At 44.3% G+C, this 22,500-nt stretch overlaps 1 protein-coding gene across 1 annotated transcript in view; it reads left to right on the plus strand.

Annotated features, from left to right (window-relative positions):
- Positions 1 to 16,996: 16,996 nt before the first annotated feature.
- The window catches only part of Sall2 (spalt like transcription factor 2), an 18,706-nt gene continuing 13,202 nt past the window's right edge, over positions 16,997 to 22,500 (plus strand). The window contains exon 1 of the mRNA XM_059274455.1: positions 16,997 to 17,238. Within this exon, the coding sequence (XP_059130438.1) occupies positions 17,166 to 17,238 (73 nt within the window). The 5' untranslated portion in view covers positions 16,997 to 17,165. The remainder of the gene's footprint in view (positions 17,239 to 22,500) is intronic.

Here is a 22,500-nt window from a genome sequence, read left to right on the forward strand (position 1 = left end):
TTTACCCAGCAGGTCTGCATAGAGGATGATTAGGACTATGGGTTTGAGTGCAGGTGTCTGAGATGGTCTGCACTTGGTTGTGCTGGGGGAGGAGGTCTTTTGCTCCACCCCTTGGCGTCTCTATAAATGCCTTAGGGCAGAGACAGTCATGGCTCGTTGGAATAGGTTCCAGGCCCTCTCGAAGATATCCTTCATTTTCTGTTTATCTCCACAATCTAAATCCTTCTGTCTAATATTTCCTGCTGCTTGCACTCAAGAAAACTCTAGGGAACTGTGGGGTTGGTGGGTAAATGCCCCGCAGTGGTGCATAGCCATACATGCACACAAAACACCACCCATACACAAAATAATAAAATTTAAGAAAAAAAAGAAAAACTCCAAAAAAATAAATTAATTAAATTAAATTAAAAAGCCAGGCGGTGGTGGCACACGTCTTTAATCCCAGCACTCAGAAGGCAGAGCCAGGTGGATCTTTGTGAGTTCGAGGCCAGCCTGGTCTACAGAGCGAGATCCAGGAAAGGCGCAAAACTACACAGAGAAACGCTGTCTCGAAAAACCAAAAAATAAATAAATAAAAGAAAAACTTCTGACATTGGTCTCTGGCCTCCATGTCCATACACACACAAATACCTGCACAAACGTGCAACCACACATGTGAACATGCATACATGCATGCAACCATAACAGAGAGAGAGAGAGACAGAGAGAGAGAGACAGACAAGAGAGAGAGAGAGAGAGAGAGAGAGAGAGAGAGAGAGAGAGAGAGAAGGGTGGTTTATGATGTTTTGTTTGTGTTCTGACAAATAAAGCTCTTGCTTGGAGTCAGAGAGCAGAGCTAGCCACTAGTTAACCATAGAGATCTGGAGGTCCATATAGAGAGGAGACAGGAAGTAATAAGATAGGGCAGAGAGAGGATCTAGGCCCTTTTGTTCAGAGGAACCAAAGAGATGGGAAGCAACTGTGGCTACTCCCCTGCTTCTCAGATATTTCTGGTTTTTAACCTCAATATCTGACTCCTGATTTTTATTGATAAGATTAATTAGGTTTCTGCATTATCTGGCACCCCATGTTGGGTTTCATATCAAGATAAGATAGATAATTATTTTCTCTAATTTTACCAAATGCAAATGGACTGTATATTGTTACTGTAATTCTTACTTAATAACTGTTCTGTTAAATTTATATATATATATATATATATATATATATATATATATATATATATATATAATTTTACTATGTTAAAAAATCTTCCTTTTTAATTAGACAATAAGGGGGAAATGCTGTGGAATAATCCTTCTGTACATTGTAAATATGTATTGCTCTCATTGGTTAATAAAAAGCTGACAGGCCAGTAGCCAGGCAGGAAGTATAGATAGGCAGGACAGCCAGACACAGAGCACTCTGGGAGGAGAAAAGGCAGAGTCAGAAAAGTCATGAGGGAGATGCAGAGGAAGAAAGAGATGAAGGTACCATGCTAATAAAGGTACTGCCACATGACAGAGTGTAAATAAGGAATATGGGTTAACTTAAAATGTAAGAGCTAGGCTGGGCAGTGGTAGTGCACACCTTTAATTCCAGCACTCAGGAGGCAGAGGCAGGCAGATCTCTGTGAGTTCGAGGCCAGCCTGGTCTACAGAGCAAGATCCAGGACAGGCACCAAAACTACACAGAGAAACCCTGTCTCGAGAAAAAAAAGTAAGAGCTAATTAGTAATAAGCCTGAGCTATTGGCCAAGGACTTATAATTTATATTAAGTCTCTGAGTGATTCTGGGAGCAGGTAGTCAGGAAACGTCTGTTTACAGGTGGTTCTAACTTATCCTCAGGGTGAAGTGGCAAAATTCTGATGTAGAGAACATCATGGAAGAGGGGGCAGAAAAACTGTAAGAGCCAAAGGACCAGGAAGACAGCTGTGAAACAGTCTCCCTAGAAATGGTAGCATAGCCATGCAGTAGTGGTGCACGCCTTTAATCCCAGCACTCTAGAGGCAGAGGCAGGCGGATCTCTGTGAGTTCGAGGCCAGCCTGGGCTACAGAGCAAGATCCAGGACAGGCACCAAAGCTATACAGAGAAACCCTGTCTTGGGGGGGAAAAAAAAGGAAGGAAGAAATGGCAGCATAAGCAAGACTGGAATAATGGCAATATAGATGGAGGGTATTTTTTCCAGGTCCCACTCTTAGACAGAGAACTATAGCCATCTAGTGACTGCTGGGAGAGGGGAACTTAACCTCTCCCTGAGATAAGCCCCCTCATTAGTTATCCAGGACAAAGTGGTCAGCCCTGGAACCGTATACACAGAAACAACAAAAACAACTCAGCGGGTTGTATTTACACATTTGTGCATACATATACATGCATACAAACCAATAATAATCAAAGAAAACAAGGCTATCGATTTGAAAATGGGGGGTAGAAGCCATGGGAGGGTTAGAGGACAGAGGGAGGAGCTAAAGAGGAAAAAGAAGGGGAAAGTGACGTAATTCTATTTTCTTTTAAATAAATGAAAAATACTAGAAATGTTTTACAACTCAAAAAATAAATTTGTGTTGAGGCTGGTACCCTCCACAACAGAGAGTCTGATGCTAAGGTTGTGAGTGAGACATCAAGCCCTCTGAGAAGATCTCCTAGACGCAAGGACCAGCACTTTGCTGATGGAGAAAAGGTATAAGCCAAACAGATTCTATGTTGATCTTACTAACTCACGATCACAGTAAATAATTCTAGGAGATGTGGTTGTTAGTCAATCAGCTCCTACAGGGGCCAGCAAGCTTTCAGCTCTCACTGATGCAGGACGAGATTAAGGAGTTCCCTTGAGAATTGAGAGCCTTGGTCACTCCACTGTCGATCAGCAGCAGGAGTGCCCACGGGGACATCCCTCTTTGTGAAGACCTAAGACTTGAGTTTCCTTCTCTTAAACAGTGAAAGGGAAAACTCAGGTGAGCTAGGACTTGATTTCACTTGTTTGTTTGTTTGCTTGCTTGCTTGCTTGTTTATTGGGGAGGACAGTGTTGGGTGTTGAATTCATGGCCTCTATCATTCTAGGCACTCCATCCCCCGCCATCGAACTTGAATGTGTACCTCTTCTACACTCTAAGTCCTTCCTGAAGCTTTCTAACTTAACAGTACAGAACATCTGTTGCGGCTCCCCTGGCGTGCTTGCTTGGGAAGGCTGAGGAGAAAGACTCACCTTTCCCGTGTCCTCCTCGATCCTGCCAAAAGATAAACTACCTGTGGCAATGGCTGTAGCTGGGGGGGTTGAGGACACAGTAACGCACTGCAGCAAAAAAAAATTCAGCCCATGAGGAACCAAAGAAACTATATCAAAAAGGCATCTTCCATCTGCACGCTGGCAAAGGCTGCTTCCCAAAGAGAAGTGGAGGGAAGACAGACCATGCTGCATGGCTCTTGGGTCTCACTGCATTTGTGACAGCAAGACATTCAGACAGGCGATTCTGATGTAATGGAGGTACAGCTCAGTGATAGTATAGCTCTATGAGAGTGCGTGCTCTACAAACATAAGGCTCTTGGTGGGATCCCCAGCATTACTACACACCCCCAAAAAGATCACCCCATTTTTGGATTAGAAAAAGTCATCGGTCCAGGCAGTGGTGGTACATACCTTTAATCCCAGTACTTAGGAGGCAGAGGCAGGTGGATCTCTGTGAGTTCGAGGCCAGCCTGGTCTGCAGAGTGAGTTCCAGGACAGCCAGGAATGTTACATAGAGAAACCCTGTCTCAAAAACAAAAAGTCATCAATATATTTTCATTGTGTGTTTGTGTGTGCGCTTGTAAAGGTATGTGCGCGTGAGTGGAGGTGCCCATGGAAGCCAGAGGCTTTAGATCTCCAGAAGCTGAGAGTGCTGGGAGCAGAATTCAGGTCCTCTGCAAGAGTACAACATCTTAACCTCGAAGTCATCTCTCCAGCCCTTAATACAATGTTTAAATCCTAGAATAATTTATGCTGAGGAAAATGTGTTAAATGTATCAGCTTCTCTTTCCTAGGAGAGATCTTAGCACTAATTTCGTCTTCTCTGGGTGGTAGTTTGACATTTTTACCACCAGGTGGCAGTATCTCACTGCCTTCCATCTACTCACTGGGCATTCTGGAGAAGTCTGGTTAGCCACTTCTAAATACACATGAACACTCGGTCAAAAGTGAAAAATAGTGTAGAGCAAATTTAAGAAATCAAGCAGTGCGCTGGGCGGTGGTGGCGCACGCCTTTAATTCCAGCTCCTGGGAGACAAAGGTAAGACAGGTCTCAGTGAGTTCGAGGCCAGCTTGGTCTACAAATCAAGTTCCAGGACAGCCACACAGAGAAACCCTGTCTCGAAAAACCAAAAAAGGAAGGAAGGAGGGAGGGAGAGAGGGAGGGAGGGAGGGAAGGAGAGAGGGAGGGATGGGGAAGAGGGAGAGAGAGGAAGGGAGGGAGAGAGAGAGAGAGAGAGAGAGAAATCAGCAGCAACTCAGAATCTTTTTACGTTTCTCCCAGCTTCTGAGCAACAGCAGAAATAGCAATCATTGAAAACTGGAGAGAATGGTAAATTTGAACCGACATAGAAGGCGTGATGGGGAGGAGGGCTGCACTGCACAGAGAGCTGTAATAATGCTCTTTAGCACAAGAAGGTGGCAGGGTGGGTGTGGGGGGACGACACTTGTTCTTTGGCTTAATTTTGTTGGGGCTTGGTTCAACTGTGTGGATTTTTTTTTTTTTTTTTTGAGTTGTTTTGGTCTTTCACTCTCATGGCCAGCCACTAAAGTACCTAGTAGGGAAGAGACTCTTGGTCAATGGTAAAATTCACCTTTTGAAACAGATTAGGAAGAACATTTTATCGAGTACACTCGGGGTTTCAGAGTACAAGCTTTGGGGGCTGGAGAGAGGGCTCAAAAGTTAAGAGCACTGACTGCTCTTCCAGGGGTCCTGAGTTCAACTCGTTGCCCATGGTGGACAGCAAAGTGAGGTTAGCTATCAAATGCAGTGAATCTGGAAGACTGCTAGGTGCTAGGCCGAAGGCTTTCACTGAATTCTGCTAAATCTCCACTACAGTCCTGTAAAGTAAGTGCTAATAGCCTGAGTTTGCATAGGAAGAAACTAAGGCCCTTAGGAGTGAGATGAAATGCCTAAGGTCATGCAGGCGGTAAGTGGAGGCAATTTAAATTTAAATCTAAACCAAGCTGCAGAATATTCATTGTATCTAGAGGAGACCTAGTTGTAAATAAATGCGTTAGAGTTTCAGTTCCATAATTTATGGCTTAATACTTTAGGCCAATGTATATAGGAGGATGGTGAATATCTGTAGAGATAAAGATAAGCAATGGGGTAAAAGAAAACAAAACAAAACTTCTCTTGAATAACATACCTATTTTCCCAGGGTCCTTTCTTCACTCTCTTTTCTTTCAGACTTGAACTAATTCACACACACACACACACACAACAACAACAACATAACACATTCAACCAAAAAATGGTGAAAGTAATTGAACAAGATGGGGGGGTGGGGGGAGCCTAAACCTCATAGACACATAATCAGGTCATTGAATCCCTCCCATGTCATGTCCAGTCTCTGCTCCAAAATTCACTGCCCCTCTCCTCACCTCTGTCTACTTTCCCATGTACCAGCCACCCTGTCCACAAGTGCTATCAAAGCCAGGCCTGTTGGCTCACTCCAGTAATCCCAGCACTTAAGAAACTGAGGCAGGGAGATTGCTGTTTGGTTCAAGACCAACCTGGGCTACACTGTGAGTTCCAGGCCAGCCTGGGTTAAAGAGTCATCCAGCTCCTATAAATCACTCTTCTACCAACTGCCACTGCCTCCAGAATTTCTATGGTGTCACCCACTCCCTTCCTGTCTTGCCCATTGCGAGACCTCAAAAAGTATTTTATGCCTGCTTACAAGGCAGGTACCCCTGGTTTCTCAGAAGTATATATGCAAATATCACTGAGAAAGTGCTGGTGGTTGGGCTGGAGAGATGCCTCAGAGGTTAAGAGCACTGACTGCTCTTCCAGAGGTCCTGCGTTCAATTCTCAGCAGCCACATGGTGATTCACAGACATCTATAATGAGATCTGCCTCTTCAGGTGTGCAGGCATACATGCAGGCAGAACACTGTATAGCAGATAGATAGATAGATAGATAGATAGATAGATAGATAGATAGATAAACTGAAGTCTGAACAATTACAAAATAGTTGCATAAGGCTAGGAGAGAAGCTCAATGGTAGAGTATATAATACCAACACGGAGGAAAAAGTTAGAAATGTTTAAAAACTACACAATAGTCAAAAGAACAAAACCTGTTTTATATTGTTATGTATTTACTATCAAAAAGAAAAACAAAAACAAAAAACCTTCATCCATGTTCCTTAAGTATCCTAACTAAACTCACTGGGACACACTCACACACACACTCACACTCACACATAAGGAAGGAGATCAGCAGGAAGGGAGGGCACAAGAAAGGGTAGAGGATATGTGGTGGTGATTCTCGTTGTCAACTTGACTACATCTGGAATTCACTAAAACCCAAGCAGCCGGGTACACCTGTGAGGGCTTTTGCTTGATTGAATCATTTGAAGTGGGAAGAGCCATGCTAAATCTGTATCTTTTGAGGCAGAAAGATCCACCTTAAATCTGGACCACATCTTCTGGCAGCAGCCTATAAAAAGGACAAGGAGAGAAGGAAGTCACCGCTCTTTGCCTGCTTGCCCTCACTCTCTCTGTAAAGTCCATTCCTTCACTGTATTAGAGCCTACTTCTTCAGGATTCCAGAATTACTGAAGACCAGCTGAGACATCCATCCTCACGGACCAAACAGCTATTAGATTCTTGGATTTAGGAGACAGCCATTGTTTAATAGAGTGGCTTGCAATAGCCTGTAAGCCACTCTAATATATCCCGTATATTATTAGATATCATCAAAATATTCTCAGTACCTAGGAACTGGGGATGCTTCAGTGGTAGAGTGTGTGCTTAGCAGGTAACTAAAGCCTCAATCTAAAGCACAAAAAGAGAAGGGGATTTTTTTTTTTTTCAGTACTTAAAGTCACCAAGGGCTTCCTTTCCTAGAGGAGGTCTCTAAAATGGAATGAATTATTATCTGACAGTTTAATAAATGAACGATAGCTTACTAATCAGCTGCTGAGATGTTACTATTACCCCCATAATGTTGAAGAAAAAGGGTAAATTCTAGAGAGCACCAAGAAATTAAGTTACTACCTGCTTTGCTTTCTACTTGTTCCTGTTTCTGGGGTGTGTGTGTGTGTGTGTGTGTTTTGCCTAAGTATATGTTTATGTGCCTGTAGAAGCTAGAGGTTAGCATGGAGTATTTTCTCAGTTCACTCCATCTTATTTTTAACATTTTAATTATATGTATATGTGTGTGGGTGTGGGTGGGTGTGGGTGTGGGTGTGTGGGTGTGGGTGTGGGTGTGTGTGGGTGTGTGGGTGTGTGGGTGGGTGTGGGGGGTGTGTGGGGGTGTGTGTGTGGGGGGGTGTGTACATAGGAATGGCCCTCAGAAGCCAGAAGAGGGATCAGGTCCCCTGGAAATGGCGTTGCAGGTAGTTATCCCATGTAGGTGCTGGGAACCGAACACAGTCCTCTGCAAGAGCAGTAAGTGCTCTTTAACAGCTGAGCCACCTCTCCAGCCCCTCCGTCTGATGGGAGCTCTCCAGATGGCTAGACTAGCTGGCCATCAAGGCTCCCAGGATCTGCCTATCTTGGCCTCTCAGCTCTGGGACCATAGGCAAAGTTATTTATATTGGTCTCATGTTTACACAGCAAACATTTCACACACTGAACATCTCCCCCATTTCCTTGCCTTCTTTCTGCTCTGGGTTGTAGTAAAGAGGGAAGAGGAAGTTCCTAAGATAAACCCTGCTTCCTGGAAGTCTATTAAGAAAGTCATTTAATCTCCATGGGTTCCAGTTTCCTCATCTGAAAAGTTCAATTTAGAGATGGTCTCTAAGACCCCTTCTAGCTCCAAATCCTGGAACCACATTTCTACTAAATTAAAATGACTCGTCGTCGTCGTTTCTTTTTTTTTTTTTTATAATTTCTTTATTTTTATTTTATGTGCATTGGTGGTTTTGCCTGAATGCATGTCTCTGTATGAGGATGTGGTATCTTGGAGTTACAGACAGTTGTGAGCTGCCATGTGGGTGCTGGGAATTGAACCCGGTTCCTCTGGAAGAACAGCCAGTGCTCTTAACCACTGAACCTTCTCTCCAGCCCCTCTTTTCTCTTCTTTTTTTTTTTAAAGACAGGGTTTCTCTATATAGCCCTGGCTCTCCTAAAACCCAAACGGTAGACCAGGCTGGCCTCAAACTCAGCGATCTGCCTGCCTCTGCTGGGATTAAAGGCATGTGCCACCACATCCAGGTGACGCATAATTTCTAACATTCCGCAGTATATGTCCTACTTGCTCCAAAAACTTGCCTCTGAAACTTGACCCTTCTTTGTCTTTCTGGTTCGTTCGTTCTCTGTTCTGAAGGCTTTGTTAGGGGGTTGGGTTTCTCACAGCCCTCTTGTTCCTGTTTCTTACTAACGGGCAATCTTAGGATCCCCGGAACTTTAACAAACAGTTCTTATAATTTCACACACACACACACACACACACACACACACACACACACACGCACGCGCACGCGCACGCGCACGCGCACGCGCACACGCGCACACGCACACGCACACGCACACTCCACACTCTCATCCTAGCCTTCTCAGCCCTTCCCCCACACCCTCCCTTTCCTGTCCCATTACCTTTCTCCTCTTTACAAACTCCAGTTTCTCTGGTATTTAAAGGAAAGCCAAGAGTGAGCCCTGTCCTCCCTCTCTGGAATGTTTAAATTCCTGCCATCCCTAAGGGAATGCACTCTGAAAAGGAATACCAGACCAGACTCTGAATGACCCTCCTTGCTCTTCACTCCCTCCCTCTTCCCCTAAAACACCATGGCAACTGCCACCTGAAAGAGAGGCTAGGGCAGCCATCTAGCCAGACTGTTTGCGGAGGCTCTTCCCCTTCAGCAGCTCTCCCAGGGCACTCCGCTCCGCTCCGCACTGCTGTGTACTTTTGCTAACAGGACAACCAACAGGACAGTACATGTAATGCTAAGAGCCAGGGTGCACTGTACACATTTCCTCGTAGATGTTCAATATCTATTTGTTTTGTTTTTCCAGACAGGGTTTCCCTTGTGTAATCCTGGTTGTCCTGGAACTGGCTCTGTAGACCAGGCTGGTCTCAGACTCGGAGATCCACCTGCCTCAGTCTCCCGAGTACTGAGATTAAAGGTGTGCGCTACCACTGCCAGGTTCAATATCTGTTTTTTGTTTTGTTTTGTTTTGTTTTAATCTTGAAGTTAAAGCCATTTTTCAGTTCTGTAGCAAGAAAATGGGGCTCATGAATTAGGCAGAAATCAGCAGGACTGCAGGCAACAGTGTCCCACTCGGGTAAAGAAAAAGCTGTCCAGTCAAGCACTGCTAACACTCCTTTCCAGCTCTCCAGTGACCAGCTTGGAGACCTTGAGCAGGAAGCTATTTTGCCTCTCTACCACCCAGTTTCCCTACTTGTATATTAAGATGTGCTGCATGAGCAAGGAAAACAAAATGAATGAGGCCTGCCTTTTATGAGATGAGATTCTGCAACTAAATCTATGTATATCATACACCCTTTGAAAAGCTACTTTAATGCTAAAATAAGATAATACATTCAAAGGCCCAAAAGTGAAGATTATTGTCACGAGTAGAAATCTCACATGTATTTCCAGATTCCTGATTCAGTCCTCTCCCAACTAAATCAAGTTATAGAGCCGTAATATTCCAGGTCTTCAGAAGGTAGAAAATGGCTCCGATAAAATGCCTGTGTTTCTGTGAGCAAACTAGAAAAAGAACAGAGCTGTGTCCTGAGAAAAGAGTCATCAAATGAAATGCCAAAAGGTTTCTTGGACCCCCATGTGACTATAATTTTACTTTTAGGACAAATCCCTCTTTGAGCTTGATATCACAATTAGATGGCTAAAGGTGCATACATCTTAACACCACTGACAAGCGCTGGTCAAGAGTTGTATGTACACTTGAGAAGCATGTTATCCACTCATCAAGGAGGATGCTTGATCACTCATCTGCATGCCTCCACCTGTCTGCAGGCTGGGGGTCAGAAGCCAGCAGCCTCCACCTGTCTGCAGGCTGGGGGTCAGAAGCCAGTAATCAAGGGAGTGTCTCAAACTTCACTCTGCGAAAAACATCTAAGAGACTGTTTAAACTTGGAGTTTTACCTCCATCGATTCTGATCGAGTACTGGGGCAGAGTGCAGGCATGTGAACTCTCCATAAATTCTCCATGTGATTGCAATATTTGGGAATCACCAGTCCAAAGGCGAGTAAAAGGCACTGGGAACCAGGGTACCCAAATGGCTTCTCATTTTTCTCCTCTTAGAGTCTCATCCTGGTCACCTTCTCCTTTCTCTCACTGTTCTGGCATCTGTAACAGTGATGTTGTACTCAAATGACATCGTCGTCGTTGTATGCAAGAAGAAAAACTCTGCTTTCAGGGTGGCTGCAGACACCCACATTCATGCGCACACATGCACACTTACATCAATAAATACAAATAAAACACATCCTTAAAAAGCAATTTGCATCTAGGCATTCTGCATATATGCTAGCCGTTACATGTGTGTTATGTGTAAGGCATGGTCCTCTTGTGGGACTCCTAACAGTGGGAGCAGGAGATGTCTCTTTTACTGGCTTTTGGGACCCTACTCCTCCTGGGTCACCTTGCCCAGCCTTAATACAAGGGGAGGTACTTAGTCTTACTACAACTTGATATGCCATGTTTTGTTGATACTCAAAGGAAACCTGCCCTTTCCTAAACAGAAACAGAGGAGTGAATTGGGAGGTGGGAACAGAAGAGGTGTGGGGGGAAGGGACTGGGAGGGGAAGGAGGGGAAACTGCAGCCTGGATGTAAAATAAATAATAAATAAATTTATTAAAAATTAAAATTAAGCTGGGCCGTGGTGGCACATGCCTTTAATCCCAGCACTGGGGAGGCAGAGGCAGGAGGATCTCTGTGAGTTCAAGGCCAGCCTGGTCTAACAAGGGAGTTCCAAGACAGGCTCCAAAGTTACACAGTGAAACCCTGCCTCGAAAAATTTTTTAAAAATTTTAAAAATTAAAAAAAAATTTTTTTTAAAAAGTGATTTACCCAGCCTGGTCTACAAATTGAGTTCCAGAATGGCTAGGGCTGTTCCACAGAGAAACCTTATCTCAAAACACCAAAAAATAAAAAATAAAAACAGCAATTTGCTGGGGTTGGAGAGATAGCCCAGTAGTTGAGAGCACCAGCTGCTCTTCCAAAGAACCCGGTTCAATTCCCAGAACTCACATGGCAGCTCCAACCGTCTGTAACTCCAGTTCCAGAGGATCTGGCACCCTCAGAGAGATATATATGCAGGCAAAAAAAAATCAATGCATGTAAAAATAAATAATTTTTTTTTTTAAAGGCAAGCCTAGAACTCCTTATATAGTCCAGAATGGTCTCCAATTCACTATCCTCCTGCCTCAGCTTTCTTTCTTTCTTTCTTTCTTTCTTTTTTTTTTTTTTTTTTTTTTTTTGTTTTGTTTTGTTTTGTTTTTCAAGACAGGGTTTCTCTGTGTAGCTTTGGAGCCTTTCCTGGAACTCACTTGGTAGCCCAGGCTGGCCTCGAACTCACAGAGATCCGCCTGCCTCTGCCTCCCTAGTGCTGGGATTAAAGGCGTGCCACTGCCGCCACCACCCAGCCCTGTCTCAGCTTTCTAAGTACTGTGCTCACAAATGTGAGCTACTTACCCTAGCCTTAAAATGAGTTAGTTTTGACACCAAATTAGCTTCATGCTCATGTTTTGGTTTTATTTTATTTTATTTTAGTCTTTTGAGACAAGGTCTCCCTATTATGTAGACCAGGCTGTCCTGGGATTCACAGAGATCTGCCTGCCTCTATCTCCCAAGTGCTGGGATTAAAGGCATGCCCCACCACGCCTGGCTCCTTTTTTTTTTTTTTTTTTTTTTTTAAGATTTATTTCTATTATTTTTAATTATGAGGGTGGGGAGGCAGTGTGCAAGTGAGTACAAGTGTTTGATCCCGTGGGACTCAAGTTACATATGTCTGTGAGACACCTGCTGTGGGTGCTGAGAACCGAACTTGTACCCTCTGGAAGAGCAGCAAGCGTTCCGAACAGCTGAGCCACCACGTCAGGTCAGTCAGCCCTCCGTTTTAGTTTTATTGTGGTACTGGGGCTAGAACCTTGGGTCTTACAGAACCTGAGCAGGGGCAGGTCCTGTACAGCTGAGACCCCTCCACTTCCTCTAGGTTTTTGTTTTTATTTTCTTCCATTTCTTTTTTTTTTTTTCTTTAAAGGATTTATTTATTTATTATGTATACAGAAGAGGGTACCAGATCTCATTACAGATGGTTGTGAGCCACCATGTGGGTTCTGGGAATTGAACTCAGGACCTCTGGAAGAGCAGTCGGTGCTCTTAACCTCTGAGGCATCTCTCCAGCCCTCTTCTTCCATTTCTTGATATACAGTCTCATCCAACTCAGGCTGGCCTCAGATTTGCTACGTCACCAGGGATGATCTAAAACTCGTGATCTTCCTGCCTCTACCCCTCAAATACTAGGGTAATAGACATGGGGCACCACACCTGGTTTTATGTTGTGCTGGGATCAAACCTAGCGCTTCCCGCATACTAGGCAAGCGCTCTACCAACCAACCTACTATGTCCCCAGCCGCTCGGTATTTTAATGACCACATTTAAGAAGAAAACGAGCCGGGCGGTGGTGGCGCATGCCTTTAATCCCAGCACTCAGGAGGCAGAGGCAGGTGGATCTCTGTGAGTTCGAGGCCAGCCTGGTCTCCAAAGTGAGTTCCAGGAAAGGCGCAAAGCTACAGAGAGAAACCCTGTCAAGAAGAAGATGAGCTACACCAGGCATAGTGACTCACACCTTTAACCCAGCACTTAGGAGGTAGAGGCATGCTGATCTCTGTGAGTTCGAGGCCAGCCTGGTCTACATAGTGAGTTCCAGGACAACCAAGAAGACATAGTGAGACCCAGTGTAAAAACAACAACAACAACAAAAACAAACAAACAAAAACAAAAGAAGGAGGGGGAGGGTAAAGAGATTTGGAGACTCTGGGAAACTAAAATGGTCTGGAAATCATGATGCGGGTTCTCCATGTTCAGATCAGCCTGGAAAAGGCAAGACCAGCAGGCAGGAATGTCTGGTTGCCAGGAAGCAACAGGGGATTTAGTCTGCGTAGTTTCAGAAAAGAGGACTGTGGAAGAAGTGACAAGTAAGCACAATGCTCCACAAAGGAGGGACCAGACCCACTTTGTTACTATTCCTTATGTGTGTGTGTGTGTCTGTGTGCATGACGTATAAAAGCCAGAAACAACCTCTCTACACAAATGAGGGAATTGGCTGACGCTCACGTGGTCTGGTTTTGTGAACTAAAGACTTTAACAATACTACAAGCCATTTGTAGGACTTATTAGACCAACGGGCAGTAAGGAAACCCAAGCTGGAGATACTGATAAACATTAGAAAACACCATAAAGAATCTCAAAGTCACCAGCTTTTCCATCTAGACTATTCCCCCAGAGCCTCGGGCTCTGAGTAGGGATGGAACAGTGATGATGATGAAGGAAATAAGTCCCCCTTTCCTGTTGTATCATCTCCAGTGTCCTTTGGGTCTTGAGAACTAAGTCCTTAGTTAATTTTCCAAGAATTAGATCACAAATTGGGGGGAGGGGGAATTGCTACTTTCATATTTTCTTGTCATGGGGTCTCTTCCTTTTGCATTTCTGTCTCCCCTTTTCACTCTCTTAGCTTTCTCTCCTGTCCTGTCCTTTTTTTTCCCCTTCTCCCTCCCTCTCTCTCCTTCCCCTCCCCTCTCCACTTCACCACACACAGAAATCCCTTTTGAAAGGGGCTTTTTTTCCAATTCAGTGAAGTAAAGTCTTTGCCCCTTTGTGGGGAAGGCTCATTAACATTCCCACAGCAGCATCCCTTCAAGGATTCTACTTTTGTAACTCTGTAGGGAGGTCAAGAGGCCACAATGCAGAGGTAAAAAGGAAAAAAAAGTGTGGTAAAGAGGAGGAGGTGGAAGAATGGAGAGGAGGGAAAGAGCCCTTCCTTTCATAACAAGGCCAGTCAGAAGAGGGAAAAATAGGAAAAAATGAAGATGGCCAAGACTCAGAAAAAAGGCAAATATGGGTCCCCAAGTCTGCCCCCTTACAGGTTACACAGCTGTCTGAGAAAAAGGTGAGTGCTGTGTTCCTGTTCTTCTTTCTCTTCCTCGCATAGGAAATAAAGGATGGGAAGAGGGAAACAGGAAGCAGTCCGCTGCACTGAAGAACCAGAACCTTTCCTGCCTCAGTGTCCCCATTTCTCGTACATCAGTCTAGTGACAATTGATAATCATTAAAATATGCATTGAACTGTGAGGTGCAGGAGTTTCAAAAATAGAGGATGAGACGGCCACTCGGGATCCAGACCCCAAACATCTGGTAAAATGGTAGAGATTCTGGGAAGTCCAAAAGCCATGAAGAATGGCTTGCCAAAGCTCTCCACAAGCTGTGCCTTCCTTGCCCTCCCCAGCGTCCCTTCTATCTATTGTCTTCTTTCCAAACGAGCCAGGACTTGTCAAGACAAGAGTGCAAAACCTCGAGCCAGGCTTTGCTGCTCCGAAGACCCTGCCCACAGAGCTTTGCATCACTAAGCACAAAAGGAAATAATGCTTTTCCATTTGATGGTGTTTCAGACGTTCCCCTGCTTGAGTCCGAAAAGTAAAGGCACACAAGGTTAAAAGAAGGGAATTCAGACATATGACTAGAAGATAGGACAGGTCTAGATATTCTAGACCCAATATTACTCACTCTGGTAGGACACCATAATTAGAAGTCAAAGAACAATACAGTAGATGACTAGAGACATATTCATTTTTTTGAAAATTAGGGTGTGGGGGTTTATGCCTATAATCCCAGTACTCTAATGGCTGAGGCAGGAGGACTGCTATGAGTTTCAGGTCAGTCTGGACTATATGGTGAGTTTTAGGCTAGCCTGGACTATAGAGTAAAAATAAATTGATAATAAATAAGCAAATAAATAAATAAATAAATAAATAAATAAATAAATAGTGTTGCTTTTTTTTTTCTGACTAACCATTTCTATGTGCAGCCCGTGTTGGCCCTAAACTTATGATAATCCTGTCTCAGCTTCCTGAGTATTTGGATGGGGATTAAACCAGAGCCATTCACCATCCTAGGCAAGTGCCCTGCTAGTAAACTCCTGCACAGCCCACCTGCTAAATTATTAGAGGTCTAATTTGACACTCACAATAAAGTCCTTTACACAGAATCCCTCACAGTTATTTTCTTCTTTTTGGGGGGGGCTAGGGAGTGGGGAGGTGGGATTCGAGACAGGATTTCTCTGCGTAGCCTTGACTTTCCTAGTACTAGCTCTGTAGACCAGGCTGGCCTGGAACTCACAGATACCTCTGCCTCCTGACCACTGGGATTAAAGGTATGAGCCACCACTGCCCAGCCACAGTTATTTTGTACCTGGGAACACATTACGGAAAACTCACAGATTCGCTAGAGTCTCCTTACAATTTTTACTCTGAAGTGCAGAAGGAAATCTGCGGTCTTCTCAGAGCATCCCTTCCACTGAGAGACCTCTACAGGACCAGGAGAGGCAGCCACCAGTGTTTGCTATTTTAAATGAAATTCCTTCAGATGTGTCACTTTTTTTGTTCATACTAGCTGTCTGGTGGCACACTGCATTCTTGCTAACATAAAATATGCCCTGGGCTTCTTGTATAATCTTGGGCAAATTACCTAACCTCCACACACCTTCTGATTGATCTGTAATCAGGATCTCCTGTACATAGTAGCATTATAAAACCTGATGTGAATGTAGTGTGTGGTGGCACATGCCTGCAATCCTAGCACTTAGGAGGCAGGGGCAGGCAGATCACCTTAAGTTTGAGGCCATCCTGTCTACATAGTGAGGCCAGCCAGAGATACAATGTAAGGTGGGGGGTGGGCAATAAAAACAGCTGTAGGATGACACAATGGTTCAGCCCTTGCTGGTCAAGTCTGAGTTACTGGCCAAGCAGAGCTGGATCCCCCAAATCCACATACAGGTGTAAGGAGAAAACTGACTCCACAAAGTTGTCCTTTGATCTCTACATCCATGCCATATCAGGGATGATCATACATACATGTATCATGTACACATACACAATATCTTTTTTTTCAAAACAAGATTTCTCTTTGTAACAGCCCTGGCTGTCCTGAAACACTCTTTGTAGACCAGACTGGCCTTGAACTCACAGAGATCTGCCTGCCTCTGCCTCCCAAGTGCTGGGATTAAAGGCATGCACCACCACCATTGGGCTCAATAATAACTTTTTAATTAAAAATTTAAAAGAAAACCCACTGAGATAATCTCAAGAGTTGTAATACTAAAACACATCATATAAATGAAGATCTGTATAAATTACCAAAGCTACATCTACACGATTATTATAATGTCTATTTTTACTCAGTCTACCAATCTTTTATATTCCCATTTTCACCCAGCAGTCGCTGACTTCTTGACCTAAAAATCAAAATATATGAGAAAGTTTGTGTTGAAGTTTATAACCCAGAAGCTGAGCATCACCAAACACAGGGGCACAATTATGGGGAAATCAAAAAGCCCTTGCAAAGATCTTGGGAGAAAAGTTAGAAAAACAAGCCAGGGGCAGCCCCAGTGAGGCCGGCAGAGTCCTGCCAGGGAGGAGAGGGTTAAATCCTTTCCTCCGCAGTACAAAAGAAAAGAGTGTGCGGAAAGATTAGGATTTTTGCTTTTACAATAGGAGCTGCAGGAGCGTTGAGAAGAAGCCGAAGGGGAAAAGAGGGGGCGTCTCTTCTTTAAAGACTTGAGAGATTGAGAGAGAAAGGGAGTCGGAAAGGAGTCTCACTGGTCGGCCGGTCTCTGGGAAGGGAGAATTCCTCTGCTTCACAGTGGGTTTGCACTGGGGGACAGACAGTCGTTGGCCTCAGACCAGAGAGGGTGATCCGACCAGGTCACCCAGTTAAAACTCAGTGCTTGGTGTTCTCTCTCTTCTACCGCTCCCTACTCGGGAATGTCTCGGCGAAAGCAGCGGAGACCCCAACAGTTAATCTCGGACTGCGAAGGTCCCAGCGCATCTGAGAACGGTGGGTGCTGGGGGCGGAGGAGGGCATGGGGGTGGTGAGTCAAAACCTGCATGGTCCAGGCTAGGGCAATGGAGGTCACCTCGGCCATGAGCCAAACCTGAGCAGGATTTGGTCACTGGGGATGTGAAGGACTGCAGACCTCAGGACGTGAGAGATGACTTGTACAAGGCAGGTGCCCCCCTTGGTATCCGTTTGTGTTTTCCTTGCTTTTCTCTGGATGAAATGGAGTTTTCAAACTGGCTCTGTCTCCCTACCCAAGAGTTTTCTCTCCAAGTCCTTCTTTGCTCACTGGTCTTTGTGCCGTTGCTAAGTAACGTCCTCAGACCTGAAGACCCGTCTCTTAGGGATGGGATTTCCCCTCTTCTTTCTGGAGAGTTGGGTTGCAAGAGAATGAATTGGATAAACGTGAAGGTTCCCCTGAGGGAGAAGAGAATAAAGTTTCTCATTGTTGGGCTGAGCTGAGAACAGACCACAGCTCCCAGAGGGAGAAAGCTAATGTCGGTCAGAATGCAGGCTAGCTAGAGGGTGTGCTCCTCCTCATCCGGAGGGGAGAATGGAACACAGCCCCGGACTCAGGTTTGTGTTTTAAGGGAAGCAAAGATAATACATATTTGCAAGTTAGCATACCTGTTAGTATATGCTATCACTGTATAAGGATCTTGCTATTTACTTACTTTTGATTTTTGAGATGATCTCCTCATATAGCTCAGACTAGCCCTGAAGTCACTATAGAGCCCAGGCTGGCCTGGAACTTTAGGCAATTCTCCTGAACAAATGTGCACCATCATGCTAAATCGATGTTTTGTTTTGTTTTTTTTTTTTAAACCAACAAATTTCCTCTGGGAGAAGAGAACAAGTTAGATAGCCAAGCTAGTCTTAAACTCCTGAGCCTCCTGCCTCTGCCTTCTGTGTGCTGATTAAAGGCACGCACTAGCACAGCTGGATGGAAAAGTCTGTTTACTCTTAAAATACTCCAGCATGTGGAAGGCCACGGTAGAACAAGGATGTATTAGGAACTGATTGTTCAGTGTCTCCAAGACAACCAAAGTCAGAGTCAGCACAAAACCTTAGTTATCCAGGGGCTTGTCCTTACCTAAGGCTGGTGGTACTCACTCTCTAGGGCAGAACTAGGTCTAAGAATAGGTATCTGTGTCCAGGTGATGGTTAGGCTCAAGCCAGTTTTGAACTAAATAGTATGGCTATACGTGCTCACAAGATGGAAGTCTGAAAGTTTAACTTCTGGGGCCAATCATTTGCTTAGCAAACATTTGATATGCCCAAAAAAAACGTATGCTAAGATTAGTCATAAGGGTTCTGAAGCTGTATTTTTTAGGACAAACCTTGATCCCCCCACCTCTCGGCTACCTATGCAAGTTTGGTTGGCTTACTTTGCTTCTCTATGCCTCAGTTTCCTTATCTGTTAAACAGAATATAATAGTTACCTTATTGACTTGTATAAGCCCCTTGGGGGAAGCAACTGGCATAAATAGTGTTTCTTAGTGACATATCTACCTAAGTACTTAATGGGAAGGAATATCACTATTATCATATGTGAGGGCAGTGACCACTCAGGAAGGAACCGCTGGGCAACATCAGTATTTCTTTATGAGACATGAGAGGCTCTGGGACAGTGTATTTGTAGTGACTAGAACTAATCACGGATTGAACTTGTCTTTCCACTTGTACAAAAATGACTAAGTCAAGTCAGCACCATGTACAATGAAACCTTAACAAACAAGTTAAGTTTGGGGTAGGACACATCTTCCCCAAGCCATTGCTTGGCTAAGATCCCACTGTGCCCATATTTAGAGGTTCTATGGTGATGGCATCCTTCCCTCCTGAGACACATTAAGCCTCCTTAATGCTGCTATAGCCCGGATGTTTCCTCCTTGTGCTCTATGGGAGATTTCCCCTAGAGCCTCAGAGTTGCCTCACAGTCCCGCTTCCCTGCTGGTTCAATTGTGGAACTCTGCTGAACACCACCCCCAACCCCCAAGAGGCATTTTCTTCTCTTCTTCCTCCCATCTGCTCACCCGTTCCCCACACCATGACTGAGCGGAAGGTTTTTCTGCAAGAGTCAAAAGATCTCTATAGCTGCTGAGAAGGGAGGATTCTCAAGCCTTTTAGGGCACGTGGGGCTCCGAATACCTGGAAGGTGTAGTGATATTGCTGTGAGTCTGTTCCTATAGAAACCATAAAGGTTTACACCCAGTAGAAGCAAGAAAATTTAGGTAAACTTTGCATTTGAGTTATGAAAGGCAAAAAACTAATAGGTCTCAGAAAGCATTAAGTGGGAGGAGAGCCCTGACTTCACCACACTCTCCATAACAGTGGTTCTCAACCTTCCTAATGCTGTGACCCTTTAACATCGTTCCTTATGTTGTGGTGACACCAACCATACAATTTTTTTTTTTTTTTTTTTTTTTTTTTTTTTGGTTTTTCGAGACAGAGTTTCTCTGTGTAGCTTTGTGCCTTTCCTAGAACTCACTTGGTAGCCCAGGCTGGCCTCGAACTCACAGAGATCCTCCTGGCTCTGCCTCCCGAGTGCTGGGATTAAAGGCGTGCACCACCACTGCCTGGCTATACAGTTATTTTTGTTGCTACTTCGTAACTGTGATTTTTCTAGTGTTACAAATCATAATGTAAATATGTGTTTTCTAATGGTATTAAGTGATCCTGTGAGGGGTCACAGGTTGAGAACTACTGGTCCATGGCATGGATGCACACACAAATACTACTAATAATATTAATACTAATAGTAAATACATAAAGTTTTTGTTTTTAAGATTTGCTTTAATGCATAAGAGCACTAATTGCTCTCCCAGAGGACCCAGATTAGACTCACAGTCCCAATATGTCAGCTCACAGCCATTTGCAATTCTAGTACCAGGGGACCCAATGCCCTCTTCTGGCTTCCATGGCCACCAGGCAAAAAAGTGGTGCATATAAATAGATGCAGGCAAACCACATCTATATATAAAATACAAATTAAAAAAAAAATCTGGGTTGGGGATTTAGCTCAGTGGTAGAGAGCTTGCCTAGCAAGCGCAAGGCCCTGGGTTCAATCCTCAGCTAAAAAAAAAAAATCTATCTTAAGAATTCCTAAAGGGCTGGGCATGGTGGTACTCAACTTTAATCTCAGCACTCAGGAGTTAGAGACAGGCAGATCTCTGTGAGTTTGAGACCATCCAGGGCTACATAGGGAGACTTTGTCTCAACAACAACAAAAGATGACAGAAAGGAACTCCTAAGGGTTTTCATATCAGAACTCCTTAGACGCTTTCTCATTTAGTCTACTTCCACGATCTGAACGGAGGTTTGTTGGGTCTTACCTGCAGTATGACAAGGCTAGTTGAAATTCTGTCCTGCTCTTATCTATTCTCCCCTTTCTTCTTGTACAATTCCCTGACTAGGAACACCAAAACCTAACAGAATACTTACTGCACATAACTGATGGGCAGGAAACAGTCGATTTACTTAAAAACTCTAGAGAAAGAAAAAAAAAATCTTCCCCTACAGAGTCTAGATATCTGAATTAGAGAACATAAGGGATGTAACTGGAGGAAATGTTAACTGGTCCATCTGGGAAATGAAGGAAATGATCAGAAGCCCAGATATTTAGTGAGGAGAAACCAGGACAACAGCCAAGCCGACCTGGAGGGAGAGAAGGGATTGGCAGACAGCAAGAACAGCGAAGGCAAGGAAGACAAAACCAGGTCACCCCACACGAGGAAGTGCAGAGTAACCCCTGAGGCTTCAGTTTAGGTGCCCACGGAGGCGGGGGTGGGGGTGGGTGGAGGGGGGAGAGATCAGCAAAAATATATCTCTAAGTGAACAGAAGGTAATTTAGAAGTCTGTATTGTGGCTGAAGCAGGATGACCATGAGTTCAACGCCTGCCTGAGCAATTCTAGACTGTCAAAGAATGGGTGTGGGGGTGGCACAGTGGTGAGGCAGAGACAGACTGACTGACTGACTGAGGATTGGCTACAGCATGAGATAAGGAAGAAACAAACCTGGTTTTCTCTCTTTCTTTTTTTTTGTTTTTTCTTTCTTTTTTTGTTTTTTCTTTTTGGTTTTTTTTGTTTTATTTTGTTTTTGTTTTTTTGTTTTTCGAGACAGGGTTTCTCTGTTAAACAGTCCTGGCTGTTCTGGAACTCGCTCTGTAGACCAGGTTACATGACTTTGTAACCCTGGTCTTTACTTCCTAAGGTTTCAAGGTAGAGAAACCTCCCCCTTGTCTTTGGTTGTTTTGTTTTGTTTTGGTGACAGCATCATGCGGCTCAGACTAGCTAATGCTTGAATTTCTAATCCTTCTGCCTCAACCTCCCCAGCCCTGGGATCAGAGGTCTGTCTGTTCCACCATCCCCACCTAGATCTCAGCTTTTGACTGTGACATAGCCAGGTGCTGCACTTAGGTATTCTTGCACTTGTTACCTTTCATTCCTCCTAACTCCTCTATCATTACTTCCCTTGTATTTGTTTATTTATTTACTTTTTTTTTTTTTCTGAGACAGGGTCTTAGTATGTAGCCCTGGCTAGTCTTGAACTCACAGATATCTTTCTGCCTCTGCCACCCAAATGCTGGGATGAAAGATGTGCGCTACCACATCCAACTGCCGCCTTCATTTCGCTATTACTATTATTAGACATGTGTTTATTTTATTTATGTGTATGGGTGTTTTGTCTGCACGTATGTCAGTGTACCGTGTGTGTGCTTGGTGCTCATAGACACCAGAAGAGGATGTCAGATCCTGTAGAACTGGAGTTACAGACAGTTGTGAGCTGTATGGGAATGCTGGAAACCAAACCCTGGTTCTCTGCAAGAACAGCAAGTGCTCTTGTCTGATGAGCCATCACTATAGCCCCGGTACTCCTTACTTTCATTTTCAAAAAAAGAGAAGTCACAGCCTTAGATGAAGAGGCTTTTCCCAAGCCAGGCGAGGTGGTGCATGCCTTTAATCCCAGCACTCAGGACACAGAGGCAGCCTGGTCTACAGAGCTAGTTCCAGGACAGCCAGGGCTACTCAGAAACCTTGTCTCAAAAGAAAAGGAAAAAAGAAAAAGAAAGAAGCTTTAATCCCTGTACTCAGGAGAAAAGGGTAAGGGGATCTCTGTGAATTCCATGGTAGCCTGTTCTTCATAGTGAGTTTCAGGCCAGCCAGGGCTACATAGTGAGATCCTGTTTCAAGACAGAAAGAAATTCTCCTCAAATTGAAAAGAGGAGAAAGAGCCGGGTGGTGGTGGTACACGCCTTTACTCCC

The sequence above is a fragment of the Peromyscus eremicus genome, chromosome 9 (genome assembly GCF_949786415.1).
Source record: "Peromyscus eremicus chromosome 9, PerEre_H2_v1, whole genome shotgun sequence".
NCBI lineage: Eukaryota > Metazoa > Chordata > Mammalia > Rodentia > Cricetidae > Peromyscus > Peromyscus eremicus.